Source organism: Crocodylus porosus, unplaced genomic scaffold, assembly GCF_001723895.1.
Source record: "Crocodylus porosus isolate Cpor-Errol unplaced genomic scaffold, CroPor_comp1, whole genome shotgun sequence".
NCBI classification, from domain to species: domain Eukaryota; kingdom Metazoa; phylum Chordata; order Crocodylia; family Crocodylidae; genus Crocodylus; species Crocodylus porosus.
In genome coordinates, this window is record NW_017728931.1 from 120,833,234 (window position 1) to 120,856,264 (window position 23,031).

A 23,031-nucleotide genomic window follows, 5' to 3' on the forward strand; every position below is an offset into this window, starting at 1 on the left:
GGGTGGGGTGGAGTGGGGGAGCAGGGTTGACCAGAGAAGGGTAGGGTGGGAGGTAGGGGAAACCCACAGGTGAGGTGGGGTCCCTCCGTAGCAAACCACACCCCCATCCCTCCCACCCCTCCCTCTACCGGAACTTACTTACTCAGCTCTGGCAACAGTGAGCACTGATAAAAGTTGCTGCACCCAGAGCAACTTGCAGGATGGGGGCTGAAAGCACTGGCTGGACAGGGAGCAAGAGGGGCAAAAAAAGACTAGTGCAGGGGAAGGGAGCAGTTAAAAGAGCAGCCCCGGGGCTGGGGCCAGTGGCTGGGTTTTCCCAACCCCAGGCTGTGCAGGAGAATTTGACAGAATTTCCATGCACCAGTTTGACCTAAATCAAATGAGTCTGATACTACATAGATTCAGGTGTAGCTTACACTGGGGTCTGCAATTTTTAGACCAGTTTGTGTGCATGGGAGTTCTGTTCAGTTCCAGGTTGAGACTGATAGCCAGTCACTGAGACCCGGCCGGCAAGTATCAGGTCGGCACCAAAATGAGCCAAGTTTAAATCAGGCGGCCATTTTGAACCCAATTTAACCTCCTAAGTGTCTGTATTTAGCCCAAGGGTGCAGACGCATAATAACTCAACCATTCCGAGAATCTCTCTGATTTGGAGTAAGATTTTCATTTCCCACCCAGAAGCAAGATTAAATCCTGGAGAAGCAATAACTCTTTTATGGGATGTGTTTAAGAAGTTTGTAAGGAAATGCTACCAGAAAAAAACATTCTGATTTTGATGATTATGAAACTGAAAAAAGAGGTATCAAATTAAGTCTTCCTGAAATAGAATATAGCTCCATCGGCACTAAAATATCTTAATTTTACATTTATAAATGCACTTCAGATTTATCCACACAACTGTTGTACTTTATATGTATTTATGTATACACAGTACTACTTTCTGAAGCATAAAATGACTGACAGCTATATAATTGCTCTACCATGTCATGAATGTAGTTTCAGTGGAAGATGATAGGCAAGTTCTTATCACACCTATTAGGCATCTAAGCAGACTTGGGTGTTTTAAATGTGATCCTGTTCCACTCTAAGTCTGAAAATTCATTAATATACTGTACCATCATACCCTTCCGGTAAGTCGTAAAAACAGCAAGGAGGACCCAATCACTATTTAATCAGCAGCTTTTCAGGGACTTGAGCAGGGTGGTATAAGGGGACTGACTTAGCCTGCTGGCTTCTGCTGGTAATCTTAAATTCCCTGACATGCTCCTCAGCCAGTCCTCTCAAATAAAGTCTTTAGACAACAAACAGGCCAATAAACAAAACCCAGCCCAACACTTTTGCCGTGCCCCAGGCCTTTGACAAAACCCCAACCTAGCCACTCTTCTTATAGCAACCAGATGCATTCACAGCTTGCTTCCTCTTCTGTGAGCTTTTAAATCTCCTTGCAGAATGCTCCCTGTCTTTCTAAATACCCAGCAGCTGGGCTTTCTCACAATTGCACCTAATAGGTACAATGTCCTCCATGTGCAATGTCACGCGCAAAGTCCTCCATGCACTGGGCCTGTAAGCCTGCCAACCGGTCCTCCGCCACAGTGACCAGCCAGTTCAGTAGATGGGTCCTGTCCTGGGTTTGCCACTGCTGGAGCTGGCACATATGGAGGGCTCCAGCAGAGACTGGTGTTGACCCTGAAGTCACATCTCCACATGTAGCTGGTGCAGAGCCAGGAGAAAAAGGCTGTTTGTGAGAGGTTCCAACATTTCTGAGAAAACATGCACTATACCAGGAGGCTGAACACTGCCTGGCCTCAGACTGGATGACATGGGACTCAGGGACCAAGGTAAGTCAGCTGGACAGACCCTGGCATAGGTGGCCACCAGCCAAACTCCCTGTCCCCAGCTCCACAGGGGCAGGTTGGTCACTGGGTGTTGCAGTGGGAAGGCTCCTGGCAGCACCTCCTGCGCGTGCTCCAGACCCACTCCCCACTTCTCCTGCAGACCAGGCTGTCTCCTCTATTGCCAGCAGGCCCACAGTGCCTGGGCTCAGGTGGTACAAGGGATTCCTGGCCAACTGGGACACAGAGCTGGTGATGCCCCTGCCCTCCCCTCAAAGGGCCTCTCCAGATAGGTGCCCCAGAGCAGGCCCTTCCCGTGTGCCTTGTGCCCTGCCTGTGCACCTGGGGAGTGTCCCGGGTACACTGTGAGAAGCTATTTCTGTGGACCAAGAGGTGCCCAACCCACTAAGCCCTACTGTTGTTGATCACCATGGTGGCCCTGGCACAAGACCTTGAGCTTTGACAGTGTGATGAGTAAGCCCATACTTCCCTGCAATGTTTGCTGCCACCTGGAGGGGTATCTGTGCCTAAGCTACACGTCCCTGCCCCCACAGCCAAGGACAACATCACTGCTGGCATTGACATATTTCTCCACGTGTGAGTGGTCCATGCCTGACTAGTTGGCTGCTCAGTAAAGTTTTGCACTGCTGCCCCCCTCCCTGCGTGCTGGGGAGCAGGAAAACTCTGGGGCCAGAAGGAGCTCAGCCAAGGCAGGAAGAGAGGGAAGGGTTCTTCTGCCAGTATAGGGCTTATCAGGTGGGCATGGCAGGTGTGCCTGGTGGCCTGAGTCTATTCCTGCTGGCAGCAATGACGTGCAGCTCCTGGTGATGCCCTGGAGAGCAGGGATGTGGCACCGAGCTATCCGGGCAGGGGTCCCCTCTGGGGAGGAGCTGGAGCTCATGGGGGCAGGTGGTGTCATCGTGGGCTGGCAGCCTGGATGGGACTGCACACCTGGAGCTGGTGGTAGGGCAGGTGCTGGCCCAGGATGCCAGACAATGCCATGGGCAGGAACAGGCTCCTGATGCCCCAACGGGCCCTCCCCCGATGATGGCTGTGGCAGAAGCTCCAGCAGGCTGCCTGTGCTAGAAAACACTGTACAGCTCCACCCAGGGTCCCAGGGCATGGGGAGGTGATCCAGCTACCACACAGAGAGCATGGTCCTGTGGGCAGCCCCCAACCAGTGGTTGTGGTCAGTAACACAGACCCACTGTGCCCGCAGCACCTTGACCTTTTATGCAGCACTGGTGTGTCAATCAGTCATACCTGCGCTCCCACATGCAGCCCGCCAGCCCTCACAGGTGGCAGGCGAACTGGCTGTGGACCTCAGCCTTGCCCCACAGCACAAGCTCCAGTCTCATCTTGGGCCCCCAGGAGGTGGTGTCTGGTGTCAGGGATGACACCAGCATGGCTCCCTGAATGGTCCTCAGGCGCTGCGGGTGAGAGTCCAAGTGTTGCCAGACCTGGGCAAGTGCCTACAGCACACAGTGCCAGGGCATGGCATGGCAGATGATGGGGCTGGCCTAGGGGCCAGTGCTAGGGGCCAGGCAGGCTGTTGCGGTTAGCCCAGGGACATTGCTGCAGGATCCGGTGGCCAGAGGCAGGCAGCAGGTGGCTCAGGCCTCCAGGGTCACCACAGAGTTTTAAAGGGCAGGATGGGGCTGGCAAAGCTGCCCAGCCCTGTGGCCTTGGAGCTAGCTAGGAGGGTGGGCCCCTGTTGGTGGGGCTGACTAGGAGCAAATTTGCTCCCAGTTGGCATCTACATGGGAGCTACTGTGTAGGTAGCAAATTAACTGCACAGAAGACTTATTTACTGTGGAGTAAGTGCCTGCACATGTAGATAGTGACACTTTACTGTCAACTGTGCGGTAAAGCACAGTATGTCTGTAGACTCTTAGGCTCCCTACTTGCAGGAGTGCGGACAGTCTGGCTCTGCTATAATTCAGCTGTGTTTGAGGGAGAGCTAGATTAAGGAAAATGGTCACTGGGCAGCAAAGGAATACAAAGTGCATCTCTTGTACACGACAGTCCTTGGAGTAGCCCCTGAGGTATACATGTGTGCTAAGCCAAGCTCAGCTTGGTGACAGCTACTTCAGGCGGGCATTCTACTGGGGTTTGCAGAAACTAGGACAATAAACTACTTTTTCTAAAACCAACAGGAACAAATCTTGAAAACAGTGTCACCCAGATTTCAAGGACATATGGTTCATTCACATAAATGCACATGGAACAAGTGAATATAGTTTCTTAGGAAGAATGAGACACAGTAAGGTAATCAGAAAGTCCTACACTTCTACAACATTCCTAAAAAGGAAAGTATTCCTTCTATTATACATGGTATGTACAAGATACAGAATGATGTCATATAAATTTTGCCTCGTCACCCATAAATAATGCAGTCATTTCAAAGCTGCTATACTACACCAGCATGTATTCCATAAATATGCACATTTTACCTTTTAACTGAGCAGACAGCCATATTCATAGTTTAATAAGCCGTTTCCATTAGAATGAAAATTTGGTGTTGTAGCCAGATGTTTCTTTGATACAATGCTATTTATTTATAAAGAATGTATAGCATCCTGTTTTCCTGAAAGCAACAAGAATCAAACAAGAAACATTGGAAAAGCCCCTTTTCCAGTCGGTTCAAAAGCATGCACGCAGATTTTTTTTTTTCAGGGCTACATTCCCAGAGCTTGTTCTAACTGTGTCTGTGGCTTTTCTGCCCCTGCTTCCCTGATGTTCTCTCCTGCTGCTCTGAAGCATACATTTCATTAAACAATGGCCAGCAAAACTCCTTCATGCATATGTGCTTTTATTTGAGGCAGGGACATGTGCGTATATTTGGGATGGAGGCCGCTATTGTTTTCATTATCTACATCTTTAAAGGAGCTTAGTCATTTATTACAATTGAAAGGCAGTGGTTATACCCAACCCATAATAATACATACATAAAAATGCATATTAAATGAAAGGTTGGTAGCACTGCCTATAATTAAGGCTGCATGATACTTTCAAGTACAAGACCTTGTTTCCATTTTTTTATACCTTTCAGGTTGAAACTTTCCAAGCCAATTTGCCTCAATTTGATTTTTTTTAAAGTTAGTCAAAATTGTGAAGCTCTGACAAAGAGCCATGCTATTAGGCAATGACAAACATTGCTTTAAAAGGCTCTATTGTCACTCCCACCCCCATGCTCTGGAATCAGGATTTGAAATTTGGCAGTAGGGAGGCTGAGTGAAAAAAAAGGAACTCCTGAATTAAATATGGATAGAACAAGAGCTGTACCTGGGGTGAAAGACAAAAGAAGTAGGTTGAGAAGAGACTCAGGGAAGATGGGGGCATAGGACTATAGGAGTGCCAGGGGGGCCAGACCTGGAACAGCTGAGACTGGTAACTGCTGAGACAGGGAAGAGAATCTGAAGAGGAACAGGGAAGTGGGTGGAGAGCGGTAGGAGTCATGTTGGGTAGAATTGGACCGGAATAGGGAATCCAAAGGGAGAAATTTGGACCAACTAACCAAGAGGTGAGGTATAGAGAAGACACAGTACAGGGACACATGGGAGGAAATGCAGGAGTCAAGCTTGCATGGAAAAGGCAGCAGGATCTGTGGTTATCCTCCACAGCCTAGAAAGGAACCAAGTATCACCATTCCTCTGCTGTCAACAGAGGAAATCCACTGGCAAAGTACCTTCTGCCTGTCTACTGCTAGTCCACCTAAAGGAGGACTATTACTCCATTAATGATTCCATTACCTCAAGTCGCACAATGGTTCAAAATTGAAGGATCCCATCTCTGTTTATGACCTATGAAGGTCAATATGATGGATTTTCTGTTTTGGTTTGTGTGGCAGAGCACAGGTTTTACCTGTCACTACAAGAGTTTTTAAGCAGGCTCTGAGTAGCTGGCAGGTGCAGTCTGGCTCAATTAGATCATCACATGGCTGAAAGGGGGGCACCAGACTGGAGGGCTGGGCAGTCTCAGTATAAACCCAAGCCCTAGGAGCTGAGCCAGCAGTTACACCTAGGGAGTCTGAAGACAGCAGCTCCTGGAACATCTGGAGGTCATGGTAGGAACTATGGGTATGAGGGAGGTTTCTGGTCCTGCATAAGAGCTGAAACTGTACCCTGCTGGGGTTGGATGGTGTGGTGGGGCAGTCTCCAAGAAATGCCACACCTGTGCCTCTCCAGTGAAAGATGGGGATGGGGCAAAGCCTCAGCAGCTATGACTTGGTGGGTAATCATGTAGAGGGGACAGTGTTGGGGTCCAGGCATGCCAACAGACACCTGAGGCCTGAGTGGGCAGTAGGCAGCCCAGTGTGTGGGGCAGTAGGCTCACACCCATTGCAGAGTAGGACCTGAACTGGACAGCTTGAAGGTCTGCAAGTGGCCAGGACAAGATGGCAAGAGATGAAGTCTGAAGGGGTGTATACAGTAGGGAGCCTGGGTGGTCCTGAAGAGCTATACAGAGTAGGGCAGTGTGACTGAGGCCCAAGAAAGGGGCAGAGTGAGTGTGGCCTGGCTAGGGATAGTATGAGAGGTTCAGCCCAGTAAGGGGCTGAGTGAACTGTCACCAGTATCTGATGCCATCTGTGAGACATATAGTACATGGTATAGGGGAAGGTTCAGAGCCATGCATTTTGCCCTTGGCATTGGGGCAACCAAATGGACAGCCTCCCAGATATAAACACCTATTCAGTGGAAACATCAAAGGTGAGGCAGGGCAGACTGCCCTAGACAGGTGAGCAGTCTGATGTTCATGACAGGTCTCAAGATGGCCCCCTGTCACAGTTTAGTTTTCTAGAAAACTAAGACATTCATACACACCCAACCACCCACCCATTATTTTTCTTTCTACAAGATGCCTACTTAATTCAGTGTAAAAGGATGGGCCTGCTCTGGGGATGAATTGGGGTCACAGAAAAAGGAGGCTCTTGCCTGTAGGACACCTTTTTCTTTTTGTTGCACAAGTTAAAAAGTGCATACTAAATCAGGCAGGGTGTTACAAAACAGTCCCATACTCTGAAGAACTGGATTCTATCCTTTCCTATGATAGAGTTGTTTTATGATGCTATTCAAGTCACTTAGACCCAATTCATAACATTATGTTTATATATACATGCATATTAAATTCACAAGTGATCGCTAACTAGGTTTTCATCATGTTCCAGGTACCAAACTTGAAATACTGGGTTCCAATTTCCAGAAGTGCTGATCACCCTCTGTTGCAACTGAAGTCAATGAGAAATATACTTTGAACATATGAAGTGCTATATAAGGCGACATACTCCAAACATGATATCCTAATCCTCTCAAACTGAGCAAATAAGTGGATATCTTTGACCCTGATCACTGAGTTATTCATAGATTTATGCATCTCTAAAATGTGATTAATGCCACCCTCTAACTGCAAAAAATGTTTGTGAAGTTTAATTAAACTTTATGAAGGGCAAAGATATTGATGGTAGGTGTTGGAGAAAAGTCCATGAGGAAGTAAATAATGTGGTCTTGGAGCTGCAATAGTGTGCAGTAAAGAACACTAAGGTTCCCATGTTGAACAATAAAGAGAAACTAAAATGCTGCAGAGCTGCTCAGCAAATGAGTCCTGTTCATTCTGCACATGTCTGGGTCCAATGGAAAATATACTATACGAGCATGTAATTAAAATCTGTATGATACTGCATACACAAAAGGGGTTAAGACACCTTAATTCTAGTATTTTCCATCTTTTGCGTGTTTAATTTTGTAGCTGTAATACCATGTTTCATAGCATGCCCCACATGCTTCACCCAAAAATCAGCCCTCCAAAATTGGGGTGCATATCTTAGGAGAAGCTGATTTTCTTTGCCAAAGTAGAAGCATGAAGACACTGTTTTAAAATGGCTGCAGCTTTTCTCTCAGCAAGCAGGAGAGGCAGAGTTTAGTGTTAACTTTTTCACAGCTGCTCTCACCTGACAGAAGCTGACAGTCATTTATATTTCTAGTATCAAAAAAGGATACCTGTGGGGAAAAAGGGAGGAGGAAGAAGCAGAGGGGGAGGGATATGTGATTATGGGGGGGTATGATATGCCCGTGTCCTGCCTCTGCCTCTCACTCCTGACCTGCAGCACCCTGCCCCACCCCGGCCCTGTTGCCCATGCAGCAAAAACCTGGACATTTGCTTACATTTTAAAAACCCACCCAGACACAAGGACAGGAGGCCAAAAAAGGACATATCCGGGAAAACCTGATGTACCTGGACGTATGGTAACCCTACCTCCATGGAAAGCCAACTCTAGGCCATGATTCTAGAAAAATCTTTTTTTTTTTCCATTCTGCCTTCCAAAAACAAGGTGCTCATCTTTTGGGTGTGTGGCACGCAAATTCTTTTAACATTGTTTGTGTGGATATGATATACTGAATCTTACACATACATTTTCTCTCTCCCTAGCTTGTCTGACACCTGGCACAAAGAAGCCCCAACCTCAGTAAATATTAAAAAATACGAAATTTGAAAGCTTCTGGTAAGTATTAACAGAGCTATTTTAACTGTACCTTAATATAATTAAGCAACATTTTAGAAATTTAAGAATTATTGTTATAACTTTTAGCAATGTTCAATTACTGTTTAAATGTGAACATTCCTGAAGACAAGAAATTAACTGAGAAAAAGAAGAGTTATGAAAATAAATTAAATTAAACAGAAATAACCATATAACTATAAGAGGAACAGTCATTTTTAAATGCAGTTAAGGTAGGCAGGCAACTAGCCAAGTCTTCAAGTGTTTTGCTTTACATTATCTTTTTCCTCTTGGTCAACTTGAACTGCTTTATCTGGACCTTTGTCATCATCATCAAATATTTTCTTCTTCCTCTTCATCTGAAGGCTGAGTCATTATCTGCCATATTCTTTTTTAACCTTATAATGTATTACATGGCTCTGAGTTTCCCAGCAGTGAAGATATTCAGTCTATTTCTGTTTTTTGAATGGATGATTCCCTTACCAATCCATTTTGTTCCACACAAGGAACTCTTAAAATTTTGCTACTATAGCTACAGTCCATGGAAGATGCAACCTGTTCCAACAAGCTTTTTTGACTCAACTGCCAGGGTTACATTCAGCTTTGTGCTGATTTCATGGGTACTTCTTAAGTTACTACCTCCATCACAACTGTTTATTTTTATAGCCTTAAAATATGCAACACCTACTATAAAAATCACAAGTTCAATCAATATCAGAAGCAACATCTAGCCACCCTTCTTCAGCAGCAGCTGAATGACGTGCCTCCTTATTCACTGAAAGATCTTTGAGAAATGTAACAGACGGTGTCTATCACGTATGACGTGGCTTACTGTGGATGAAACTGAATGTGTGATAAATGACACAGAAATATGGCTGCTAGCATTTGTTTGTTTGTGAAAAACTTGATAATACTTTTCACTTTTGTCAAGTGACAGGAAAGTTGTCAAACCTCTAACATCACCCACAAATTGCTGCATCACTGGAACAGCACATTTACAACACATAGGGAGCATCTACACTTGCACTGACTCGTGAGTAAGTGGTGCCGGGCAGGCATCTACACGTGCAGGGGAGCGGGAGCAGATTTGCTGCCAATCTGCTCCCACTTCCCAGGACCCTACAATGGGCCCCTGCCGCCACTGGGGAAAGCTCCAGGCTCTGGCCACAGCTGCCAGCAGCCCTCTTCAAAAGCCCACCCTGCTCTCTACTCTCTGGCCAGCCACTTCCCAAGCTCAGAGCAGAGTGCACAGTGCAGGGACAGCACGTGCAGCAGTCTCCTCTGCCTCTCCATGCCATGGCTACTCCTGCTGCAGCCCCTGGCAGTGACAACCAGAGCCCCATACTCCTGCTGACCACTGCACTGGTCCAGTTGTGCCAGTTGCCACCTGACCCACAGCCACCTTGCCCCTCCCAGCTCTCCCACACTCAGTGACCACCTGTCTGCCTGCCATGCACTGTCCCAGGGCTGCCACAGAGCACCTGCCACCTCAACCTCATCTGCCTGGCCAGACTGTCAAGCATGCCAGCAACAGGCTCCAGGATGCCATGGCCAGGTCCACCCTCGCCTTCCTGCACCTGTAGCCCCACCACCTCTGGGCCCACCAGGCCAACCAGGACTAGTGGTGGCACGTTGTCCAGCATACCTGGGACGATAAGCAGTGGCTGGAGGCCTTCAAGATGACCACCTTCCAGGATCTCATGGAGAAGCTCTGGCCACACCTGAAGCAGCGGGACACCTACATGCAGCCACCCTTCCCCACAGACACTCATCTGGCCCTCACGCTGCTGAAGCTGGCCATGCCTGCCAGCCTGCAGTATCAGATATTTGACTCAAAAATTGGTGTGATGAATATCTGAAGACTTTCCAGGAGTAGGAGTTTTTGCTGTTGAAACATATGAAGTAGAAAATTTCTTATTAGAGAATGAAAAAAATTGAATTAGCACCACCTTCTCTGTCACTATTTATCTCCTTCAAAAGACTCGTTGCTTTATGATGATGCTGCCAAAGATTAAATGGAATGCAAGGAAGAATTTGACCTAAAGGATAACAAGATAAGTAACAGCCAACATAGACGCATCAAGAGCAACTCATACCTAACCACCCTGATTTCCTTCTATGATAAGGTTATTTAAGTTAAAAAACAAGTGTGATAGCACACACTTAGAAGACAGGATCAGAATTTGAAATAACCCCAATACATTGAGAAAATTATTTGAAATTTGGAGGAAGTTTTATAAGGACAAATGCAAAATTCTGCATCTATAAAAGCACAATCCAGCACAAATACAAAATGGGGAAGGTCTGGTTGGACTACAATAACGCAAAAAAATACCCATGGGTTATAGAGGATTCCACACTGAATATGAGTTAAGACCATAATATCCTTGCAAAAAATGTAATTGCATACTGAGATGTATTAACAGCAGTGTCATGTGTAACCCTGCTTATAATCTGCTCGTTTAAGGCCTATAAAAGTAACTTTGTATATTATTTCTCTGCATAGCTTTATTAGTATGCATGCTCAAAAGGATGGGAGGATGGGGGTTACTCGCACCTTTTAACTGTTTGTGCGCCTCAGTTTTACTGTTTGGGATTAACATGTGAAACTATAAATGGAAGGTAGTCCAGATTTTGTGTCTACTGACCTGCTCTTTCTGCTGTTGAAGTAGGTCAGGGTCTAAAAGAGCTGGGTTTCATGGGCAACCTGGTGTGGGTGGTAGAGACCCCAGAGCAGAGCGACAACTCCTGGCAGCCAGAAGCAGCAGGGTCCTCCAAAGCACGCCTCCTTACCCAGCGCCTCCTACTGTTTGCTAATGTAAGTGATAAGTCCCCAGATGGCAGCCCTGGGCAAGTCTCCCTCCCAGCTGACTGGGCTCGGTGGTAGCTCCCTTGAGTTGGCTTGCCTGTGATTGAGACTGTTAACCAGGATCTGGGGGAACATCTGTTCACCAGAACGCCCCAAGAGATGACAAGATCGAACGGTCACAAACTCCACTGTGACTGATTCAGGCTGGACATAAGGAAGAACTTCTTTACTGTCTGGGCCCCCAAGGTTTGGAATAGACTGCTGCCAGAGGCAGTTCAAGCACCCACTTTGAACGTCCTCAAGACACATTTGGATGCCTATCTTGCTGGGATCCTATGATCCTTGCTGACTTCCTGCCCCTGGGGTAGGGGGCTGGACTCGATGATCCTTCAGGGTCCCTTCCAGCCTGAATGTCTATGAAATCTATGAAACTGTTTGCGGTTTCAGTTAATGTTTAATAGTTAAGGCTTCCTTTAAGGTTGGTTCCCTTTTCCTGTGTAATAAACCCTGTTTTAGTTGAACAGTGTTTGCAAAGTAGGGAAGTTTATTCACTTTAGAGCACCCAGTTAAAATGTGTTAGCTTGAGACAGATCTGAAAAGCTGGTGTTAAACACCTAAATATGAAATGTTCCATCCAGGAAGAGCACACACCAACTGCAGATGCTTCCTCAGCCTGACAAAAGGTAATTATACCCAAAAGCTTGCTATGAAGAATTTTTCTAACTATTTGAGTTGGTCTAATAAAAGATAACAGATTTACCCAATGTAGCCTTTATTACTTCCATCTGGTGCCAAGCAGAAAGGTGACATATGTAAGCCACAGATTCTTCCATTCTTCCAGTCTATTCAGCACTGATTAGCCCTTACCTGCAGAACTGTGTGTAGTTTTGTCCACTAAACTTCAAAAACGATATGGAGTAACTGAAAAAAGTCTAGAAAAAAGCAACCAAAACACACACTTTCAGATTTGGAGGATGTGCGCAGTGGTGGCAAAGCATGTTCAGAATGCTCTGGCTGCCACTGATATTACCCATACTTTTGGAAGCAGGGAAGGGAAGAGGTTTCAGGGGGCAGATCAGGGCTCCCCACAGTGAGGGAGGGCAAGTAACTCGTCCGGCAGCTCCCACCGCTCGTCCAGAAGGCCTGCAACTTGAGATCATTGCTCCTTGGTCTGTCATCTGCCACCACTGAGAACAGCCTAGCTCCATCCTCTTTCAAACCCCGCTTCAGGTAGTTGAAGACTTAAATCCCTTCTCAGTCTTCTCTTTTCTAGATTAAGTAAGTACAGTTCCCTCAGTCTTTCCTCACAAGTCACGTCTGCCAGCCCCCTCACCATTTTTGCTGCCTTCTGCTGGACTCTCTCCAATTTGTCCACATCCTTTCTGTAGTGGGGGCCCCAAAACTGAACACAGTACTATAGATGTGGCCTCACCAGTGCTAAATAGAGGGGAATAATCACTTCCCTTGACTTACTGGCAACACACCTACCAATGCAGCCCATTATGCTGTTAGCCTTCTTTACAACAAGGGCATACTGTCAGCTCATATCCTGCTTAGTGTCCACTGTAACCCCCAGGTCCTTTCCTGCAGAGCTGCTGCCCAGCCAGTCAGCCCCCAGCCTGTACTAGGGCATAGGATTGTTCTGACTTAAGCGCAGGACTTTGCACTTGTCCTTGTTGAACCTCATGAGATTTCTTTTCATAGTTTCATAGTCGGTAGGGTTGGAAGGGACCTGAGCAGATCATCAAGTCTGACCCCCTGCCATGGCAGGAAAGAGTACTGGGGTCAAACGACCCCAGCAAGGTGTTCATCTAGCCTCCTCTTAAAGACCCCCAGGGTAGAAGCCAGCACCACTTCGCTTGGAAGTTGGGTCCAGATCCTAGCCACCCTGACCGTGAAGTAGCGCCTCCTGGTGTCTAGTCTGAATCTACCCTCTGCCAGCCTGTGACTTATTTCTTGTCACTCCTGGTAGGGCACAGGGAAATGGACTCCCCCAGTGCTTGCTGGTCCCCCCTGACTAGTTTATAAATGGCCACTAGATCCCCCCCCTCAACCTTCTCTTGTGGAGGCTGAACAGGTTCAGGTCCCATTGCCTCTCCTCATAAGGCCTGCCCTGCTGCCCCCTGATCATGCGAGTAGCCCTCCTCTGGATCCTCTCCATGTTGTTCACATCCTTTTGAAGTGCAGCACCCAAAACTGGATGCAGTTTCCCAAGTGCGACCTGACCAGTGTCACAGAGGGGGAGGATCACTTCCTTGGACCTGCTTGAGATGCATCTGTGGATGCATGACAAGGTATGACTGGCCTTCATGACTGCATCCCCACACTGCTGGCCCATGTTCATCTTGGCATCAGTAGCGACTCCAAGACCCTTTTCTGCCTCTGCACTGACGAGAAGGGAGTTCCCCAGTCTCTAGGTATGGTGCTGGTTCTTCCTCCCCAGGTGCAGCAGGACCGAGCCCTGCAGAACCCCACTGCCCACATCCCTTCAGGTCGAAAATGACCCATCCACCACCACTCTCTGAGTGCGGCCCTCAGCCAGTTGGCAACCCATTTGACTGTGTAGGTGTCGACACCACAGTTCCCTAGTTTTTTTAAAGAAAATGGGGTGAGACACGATGTCGAATGCTTCCAAAAGTCCAGAAAGACTATGTCCACTGCCACTCCTGCATCTAAGGATTTGGTGACCTGGTCGTAGAAGGCCACCAAGTTGATCTGACAGCACCTGCTGCTAATGAACCGTGTTGGTTGCTCCTAAGCATGACCTCCCCTGCTGGCCCCTCATGGACATGTGCCAGGATAATTCTCTTAAAAAGCTTACCCAGGATCGAGGTAAGACTAACTGACCTACAGTTTCCTGGGTCCTCCTTCCTCCCTTTTTTGAAGATGGGAACCACATTGACACTTCTCCAGTTGTCTGGCAGCACAAGCGCTCGGAAAGCCATGCCAGGGGTTCCGCAATGACCTCTGCTAATTCCCTCAGCACTCTGGGGTGGAGATTGTCCAGACCCGCTGATTTAAATATGTCCAGTCCCTCCAGAAGTTCCATGACTAGATCCTCAATGACCCTTGGCCTGGGTGCGAACTCCCCTGGGGCCTGAGGGGGTCCTGATCTGGTCCCTGCTCAGGAAAATAGAGGCAAAGAAATTGTTAAATAGGTTAGCTTTGTCATCTAGTGTGACGACCAGATTTCCTAGCGTGTCTTGCAGGGGCCCCATGTTACCCAGTACCTTCTTTTTGCCCCCTATGTATTTAAAAAAGGACTTCTTGTTGTCCTTGATCCAGGTAGCTAGTCCCAATGTCATCTCCGCCTTGGCCTTCCTGACTGCTCCCCTGAATCCCCAAGCAACTGAGCTATAGTCCTCCCTGGTAATGGCGCCTCCCTTCCATTTGGTGTACGCCTCACTTTTAGCTAGGAGATGTTCCCGGATGCTTTTGGTGAGCCATGGGGGCTTTTGTGCCCTCCTGCCCCCTTGATCTGTGTTGGGATTACCCCCCTTTGGGCTTGGAGGATCGCCTCCTTAAGGAGCAACCACTCTTCTTGGACACCCAACTCCCCTCCCCTCCAGGACCTCAGTGCCTCCCCAACTATTCTCCTTAGCTCACTGAAGTGTGCCCTCCTGAAATCTAGGGCTGCTGCCTTGCTGCAGGCCTTTGCCACCTTACGCTGGATGGCGAATTCCAGCAGGCGATGATTGCTGTCGCCCAAGTGGTCAAGCACCCGCAGCCCCCTCACCAGGTCATCGCCCGTGGCCAGTACCAGATCCAACAGGGTGGTCTCCCCTGGTGGAGCTGTGCACCTCCTGGGTTAGATGGAGGTCCTGCTTTTGGCCCAATCCTCCAATTTGTCTAGGTCTCTCTGAATCCTAGCCCTACCCTTCAGCGTAGCTATTACTCCCCTCAGCTTGGTGTCATCTGCAAACTTGCTGAGGGTGCTCGCTATGCTATCTTCCAGGTTGCTGATGAAGACATTGAACAAAACAGCTCCAGGACCAACCCCTGGGGCACTCTACTTAATACCAGCTGCCAAGTAGATATCTGATTACTACCCTGACTAGCTGATTACTACTCTCTGAGCCTGATGCTCCAGCCAGTGTTCTGTCTACCTTATAGGCCTTTCATCCAGCCCATACTTTGTAAATTTGCCTGCAAGAATATTGTGGGAGACCATATCAAAAGCCTTGCTAAAAATCATGGTATATCACATTCACTTGTCTGCAGCCAATAGGCCAGTCACCTCATCAGAGAAGATAATTGGGTTGGTCAGGCATAGCTTGCCCCTGGTGAATCCATGCTGACTGTTCTTAATCACCTTCTTTTCCTTCAAGTGCTTAGAAATGGATTCCTTAAGGATCTGCTCCATGATTTTTCCAGGGACTGACATGAGGCTGACTGGAGGCTGACTAACTGTAGTTCCCTGGATCTTCTTTTCTCCCCCTATCTTAAATACAGGCACTATGTTTGCCGTTTTCCAATTATCCAGGACCTCTCTTGATTGCCATGAGTTTTCAGAGATGATGGCCAGTGGCTCTGCAATCACACCAGCCAACTCCCTCAGCACCCTTGGGTGCATCCCGTCCGGTCTCATGGACTTCTTTATGTCCAGTTTTTCTGAGTAGCCCTTAACCTGTTTTTACCACTAAGGGCTGCTCACCTCCTCTCAAAACTGTGCTGTCCAGTACAGTAGTCTGGGAGCTGACCTTGCCCGTGAAGACAGAGGCAAAAAGGCATTGAGCATTTCAGCTTTTCTGCATCCCCTGTCACAAGGTTGCTTCCCCCATTCAGTAATGGACCTATGCTTTCCCCAATTCTCTTCTCGCTACCAACATAACTTGTAGAAACCCTTCTTGTTACCCTTCACATTCCTTGCTAGCTGCAACTCCAATTGCACTTTGGCCTTCCTGACTTCATCCCTGTATGTCTGACCAATGCTCTTATACTCCTCCCTATTTCTGTCCAAGTTTCCACCTCTTATAAGCTTCCTTCTTGTGACTTAGCTTACTGAACAGTTCCCTGCTAAGCCAACCTGGTCTTCTGCCATACTTGCTAGTCTAACTGAAGACTGGAATAGTTTGTTCCTACACTCTCATTAAGGCTTCTTTAAATTATAGCCAGCTCTCCTGGACACCTCTTCCCCTCAGCCTGGCTTCCCAGGAGATCCTGCCTATGAGTTCCCCAAGTGAGTCAAAGTATGCTTTTCTGAAGTCCAGGGTCCTTACTCTGCTGCTTTCCACCCTTCCTCCTTTCCTTAGGATCCTGAGCTCAACCATCCCATGGTCACTTTTGCCCAAGTTGCCATCCACTACTACATTCCCCAGCAACTGACCCCCGTTTGTGAGCGGCAGGTGAAGAAGAGCATGGCCCCTAGTTAGCTATTCCAGCACTTGCACCAGAAAGTTGTCCCCAACACTCTCCAGAAACATCCTGGTTTGCCTATGCACTGTTGTATTGCACTCCCAGCAGATGTCAGGGTGACTGAAGTCCCCCATGAGAATCAGGGTATGGGACTGGGAAACTTCTGTTAGCTCTTTAAAGAAAGCCTCATCTACCACTTCCTCCTGGTCTGGTGATCTATTTCCCCCTCCTGCTTGATCTTCCTTCCAGGTCTCCTGCTTCCCCTGGGCTCAGGGCTTTGGTCTTCATCCCCTAGCAAACCTAGTTTAAAGCCCTTCTCATAGAAAAATAGGACTGGAAGGTAACTCAGGATATCACCTAGTCCAAACTCCTGCTCTAAGCAGAATCACCCTGTCTAAACCAATCCAGACAAGTGTTTGTCTAATCTTTAGTTAATCAGTTGTAATCTCACTAATCTGCCTCATAGTGAGAAAGTTTTTCCAATATCCACCCTACATTTTCCCTGTTGTGGACTTGTTAACTGTGTGCTCAATCCCATGTTCCAAATCATTAGTGAAGAAATTATAAACAGCCAGCTCAGGACAGTCTATAACAGACCCTCCGGTAGCCCCACTCAATGCCTCCTCCCTATTAAACAGATCCATTGCTGACTATTTTTTAAAACACAATGATCAAACCAGCTATGTATCTACCTTCCAGTACTTTTGTCTACACTGTAATTCCTGATCTTACTTATGAGAATTCCTTAGCTCACTAATGAGAAGCTAAAATTATAGTTTGTTCTGCCCCCTTGGTTTTATTGACCTCAGTACCAATATAATCTAGTTTGTTATATCTGCATAGCAACAATCACCAAGCTGATGCTTTCTGAAGTTTTAATAAATGTGAACAACCGCTCCTTAACAACTTCTGGCTCCTAAACAGTAAGGTTACAGAAATAAGTATACTGTTAAAAATGGTGGTATTCCGAAGAAAACTTCCAGTTTCTTTTCATGAATTTCCTCTTTAACATTAACTTGAAGCACTAAACTAAATACTTTGATTATATTTCTCAGTTTGATTTTTCCCACGTGTAAGTGTTCAAACATATCCACAGCAGAAAACAGACAGTAAGTTCAGTTGTACTGTTCTATAGTTTCTTACAATCATATGGTACTATATAAGGTCACTTGCCATTATTAATACTTTGATATTCAAGATTTATACCACGAACTTTCTGGAACTTGGAGCATCACAGATAACCTAAAGCAGTGATTCTCAACCAAAGTATCACAGCATCCTGAGATGCCATGACATCCTTTGAAGTGTGTCAAAGAGAGAAAGGAGACAAGCACATGCTCTTCTTCTCTATCTAGCCACTCTTCCTGCCTCCCCCATCACTGCCCAGCTCTGATGAGGTAAGAGCAGGCTTATCCTAGCCTGGCCACACTTCCATTCTTCACTCCCAAGCAGCCACTGTCCAGCTCCTACATGAGGAGGTAAGCACATGTTTGCCCCTGCCTGGCTACTCTTCTTTCTCCCTGCTCACCCCATCAACTGGCCCCTGCATGAGAAGGTAATAAAAATTTGGTTTTAAAACAGAGTGCTGCTCAATTCCCCAAAGTTGTGGAGGGGTGGCCAGGAGTCTAAAAACATTGAGAACCGCTGACCTAGCGCGACAAAAATCTTTCTGAACAGGTCGTATTTAAAAATGGTATACAGGATGAAATGACTAGAATAGAAAGGACTGTTAGGGCAAGCTATAATACACATTTTTCATTTGTACGGTGCTCCATTTAGTTATCTGAACATACTGAGTGAAAAAAAAGGGAAAACATAAGTGTATCTTACAACATCCATTTTCAGGATCAGAGTTCACAGCTAGGTGTACAACAAAAAGATATACCAATGAAAACATCAAGTCTTGAAAGAAAAATATTCAGCTTAAGCATTCTTCTTGTTAAAATACCTTGTTGTGTAAACAATGCAGTTTACAAAGCAATGTAAATAAAGGGTGATACCATCCTGAGTAGTATATAACTCATACAGACTGCAATACTAAGTCTATACAATACAACAACAGTACCTCCAGGAAGATCCATAAGAAAAATCACATTAAGGTAGGACTGAGTATGAAATTCAGCTAGCTATGATGTGGACACTATCAATCAAAACATTCATATTGCCAATGCTACCCCAACAATTCAGAGAGATGATAAATGTAGCCATTCTGGAAGAAAATAAACTAAAGCATTTCAATTTTTTTTAATATAGCCTAGCATAACACACGTTTTATCACACATCGCAGACTTTTAAATAATTTGAGGAATTTCTTAAAATAAAGAATCCACTCCTCTCATGAATATAGCTATAACACTTACCAGTGCTAGGGGAAATAACTCTGTGCACTGAAGGAAATCACACATCCCTAAATAATATCTTTTTAAAAATATTACTTTAAAATCTAAACATAATTTGTGGAGTTTAGATGGCACTCAGAAAGCAATCAATTAATGATACTAATGTTAAAAAATAAGAAAATGTTTTTTTTATAAGTCACAAAAACCTCAGATTCCCTTTCAAAATTAAGGTACCAATCCTGAAAACAATACGTAACCTACAAGGCAAGCAGATTTCTGAAAATGAGAAGCCTGCCCTGATGGCCACAGCACTGAACTTCACCTTGGGAAACTTAGGTCCAATTCGTAATTCAGCCACAGATTTTTATGAAAAGGGCAAGTAAATTTACCTTGTACTTTAGTTCACCTTTTATAAAAACAGGTAAAGCGTATTCGTTTCACAAAAGGTGTTAAAAGGACCATACTAATTAATTATTGGAAGGGATTAAAATACATTAATGAATGGGTCCATATCAATATCTAGCTAGAACATTTATTCAAAACAAGAATTGGTGACAATTTGGTTCATTGTTGAGAGACTTGTAAAAAGGGTTAAGTTTCCCAATGAACAAGAAAATATTTTCAACTTAACATTTAACTTGATTTTTTAGGGCAGAACTTTCAAGTAGTACATACACTCATGTGGTCTGCAAAAGTTTATTTTACCATAAATGTCTTTTCCTCTTTTCTATTCCTGTAAAAAAGCTCTACAAAAATCAGGACAAACTGGTTGCCTAAAACAAACAGAACTGACAAAAGCAATGAAAAAGAACGCTTCCCTCCCACCCCACCAAAATCAAAAACACAAACCCGTAAAAGAAATCCCAGAATTTTCCATGCCAGTCATCTACAGGGCAGCTTACAGAAAGTAAAAATGTTCAGAATTAAGTAATTCTTAAACTAATGATGCTCACGTCCATAAACAAATCGTTTAAATATGAATACCCCTACAGATCCAGTATCAGTGACGACTGAGTAGACACAAGTGCGTTATTTGAAAGGGTCAAACACCTATGCTAAATATTGCTTAATAATTGTTTTCCAACTATTTAAGCTGGTCTAATAAAAGATATCAGGTTTACGCAAAGAACCTTGTCTGCCTATGTCCTTAAACCAACACAGCTACAACCTAAAAAACTTAAAAAAAACCCAAAAACCTCACACCTAGCCAACTACTAACTGTTTCTTAGAACTGGGTTATGAACAGACCTAGTTATAAACAGTTCCAAAAATGTTTACATGTTGTGCTACTTAATTAACTATTCATTATTCTGACTGATACACATTACAAGCCTTAACACAATAAAACTTTAAAAAGACTCCAACATTTCACATGCATTTTGCTTTCTAGAGTTATTCTATGTATAATTAATAATGAGACTAAAAGATGTTTGACTTTTTTATATATGTAAAAACTATTTATAGTTGTGCTGATTTTTTTAAGATTACAAAACAGTAACCATAAATAAAGTCTTGACTGCAAATATTCACTATGATTCTTAGAAGGCTTCTTAAAACAACCTGAAAACATTCACACATAATATACATATTCCAATAAATTCATGCTACTTTGCTCTATTTGCCACACTGTAAATGTAACATGCCTGCAGTCTGCTTACCACTGATTACACAGCAGACTACATTACAAGTCCGATAGCTATGTTCAGTATCAAAGAATGACGATATTATTTCAGTTCTTTTTCATTATCATTCTATGCCAGCTTCCAAATTCACTAACGGTTTAGGAATTTATGCCAACCTCAAAGATGATGTCATCAGTTTCAAAAGAGTTCAAAACTATCATGTAAATCTGCAGTATATGACTGATAACTACAAATGCTTTTTAATTACATGTGCCAAGTAGCTTCTAGCTGCAAAGTATAGATTGAAAGGATGTTTAAGATCATAAGCGAGTTGCATCTAAATTTCACTAGGAAGTTATGAGTGTTATTTAAGCAAGCTAAATTATTTTGTTGAGCTTTTAAAATATCCGACTTTCTTGGAAAAATGCATATAAAGCATTACTTAAAATATTTCATATATATAAAAGTTTGTGCGGTTCAGCTAGCAAACTGCAAGCTTTTGGACACTGCTATGAAATACCGCTGGAACTTGATCTGGTAGGACAAAATGCTCCAGTAAGCTAATAAGGTAGTTCAATTTCAAGCTGTTCTCAGAAAATCCAGAATGATGAAAATGTTTCCCTTAGTCTTCAACCACACTTACCAATCAGCCTTTGCTTTGCAGGTTCCCATTACCTAAACAGAGATCTCTGCACGTTTTCAAAGGCAGCTATGCCTTTTCCCCTTGATACAGAGATGCTCTCTCATAATAAATCCCGTCAGCCACACACACAAAAAAAAATACAATTTTGAGCTGTGAACGGATAAGTCTGATCCTGAAGTCAGATGAGGTCCTGCAGCCTTCCTTTGCTGTCCTCACAGCTATGCTCATGCCTTGGGCCCTTCTGTTGTGCAGGTGATTTAAGCAGGACTTGAAAAATATGTTAACCTCTTGCTGTCTACCTCATGGAATTACTTAGAAGCGTGTGTATGTAAAATGCCATACGAATTTAAGGCAGGCAAGGTTCTTTGGGTAAAATCTGATATATTTTATTAGACCGACTCAAATAGTCAGAAAAATTCTTCTTAGCAAGCTTTCACACACAAACACCCTTTGTCAGGCTAAGGAAGTATCTGCAGATGATCTGTGTTCTTCCTGGGTGGAGTGGTAAATACGTATCTAGAAGCCAGTACGTATTCAAGAAAGCCAGTCAGTAAAAATGAAAATTGAGGTGGTCAGTAGGTGAGAGACAGGTGGGAAGGACACATTACCTGTGGAGGTACATTTCTCACAAGACAACCACTCTCTCTACAATCTCTCAGTTCTAATCCCCAAAGGGAATTTACAAAATACCTTTCATAGACGAGGCTATGAACTTCACTTCATCAGTCTACTGGATACAAAAAATCATGGACTAAATATAGACACTGGATTTATGACACATTATAACCTGCCTAACATCCGACTCCCCAGCTAAACCCTCCACTTTTTACCAGCTATTCTCATTCCCTCCCCCTCTCCTGTTTCATCCTTTGACTACAGCTACATTCATTCCCCCTCCACCCCACCTCTCACCTACCCATCACCTCAATTTACATTTTCACTGACTGCCTTTCTTGCATATAAGTACTGGCAGTTTTACCACTCCACCCAAGAAGACAGAGCACAGACCATCTGCAGGTGCTTCCTCAGCCTGACGAAGGGTGTTTGTGCCTGAAAGCTTGCTAAGAAGAACTGATTCAACGATTTGAGTTCGTCTAATAAAAGATATCAGAGTGACCCAAAGAACTTGTCTGCTTATCTCCTTAGACCAACATGGCTACAACCTACACCCCTGAAATAAGAATTTAAGTGCAAATGCAATAAGTCCTAGACCTTTAATGCCAGACGGCTGCAAGTGAGAGAGGGACGGTGAGGTCAAAAAAAAAGCCCTGGTCCTACCCAATTCATTTTCCCTTTCTGCATCCACTCTCTGCCACCCTGTGATACAGGGCACTGGGAAGGGAGCCTGACGCAAAGGACGGCAAGTCTTACGTGCTCCGCTCTTATGTCCAGCAGCTACAGAGCACCAGAGGCAGTGGATGCACCGCTGCTGCCTGTTCCTACATGACAGAAGTAATGGTGCGTAGCGGAGGAACGCCAGGTATGGAAGGCTATAGCTAGAAGTGGAGTACTGGGTATATAGCAGGGGGCAGTGCCACAAACACCCACCACCTCCACTTGCAAGATGCTGGCCCACCAAGGGCAGGTAGTGAGGGAGACACAAAGGGTCCCATCCTTGTTGTGGCAGCACAGCCCCAGCCCCCAGAAGCAAAATGCCTTTGTGGGCCCCTGGGTACAGGGTACCAGGTAGAGGGGTGCTCGGGGCACCCTGGGGTGCAGGCAGCGGTGGAGCTGAACCCCGGTCCCCGCCGGGCTGCGGCAGGCCCGGAGCAGGGGCCCGGCCCCCCCTCCCGCCGAAGGGAAGCGGGGACCCCGGGCCGGCCGTACCCGGGAAGTCGTCCTCGTCGTCGGCGCTCTCGGAGTCGGTCTGCATGGGCTCCTCGGCGAAGTTGACGCCGCGGGCGGTGGCGGTGGCGGCTGGGCCGCGGCGGGGCG

The 23,031-nt window shown here is 45.6% G+C and overlaps 1 protein-coding gene across 1 annotated transcript in view; it reads right to left on the bottom strand.

Annotated features, from left to right (window-relative positions):
• PRKAR2B (protein kinase cAMP-dependent type II regulatory subunit beta) overlaps window positions 1–23,025 on the bottom strand; it is a 178,152-nt gene extending 155,127 nt beyond the window's left edge. The window contains exon 1 of the mRNA XM_019543556.1: window positions 22,924–23,025. Coding sequence (XP_019399101.1) covers window positions 22,924–22,969 — 46 coding nt within the window. The 5' untranslated portion in view covers window positions 22,970–23,025. The remainder of the gene's footprint in view (window positions 1–22,923) is intronic.
• Window positions 23,026–23,031: the final 6 nt, after the last annotated feature.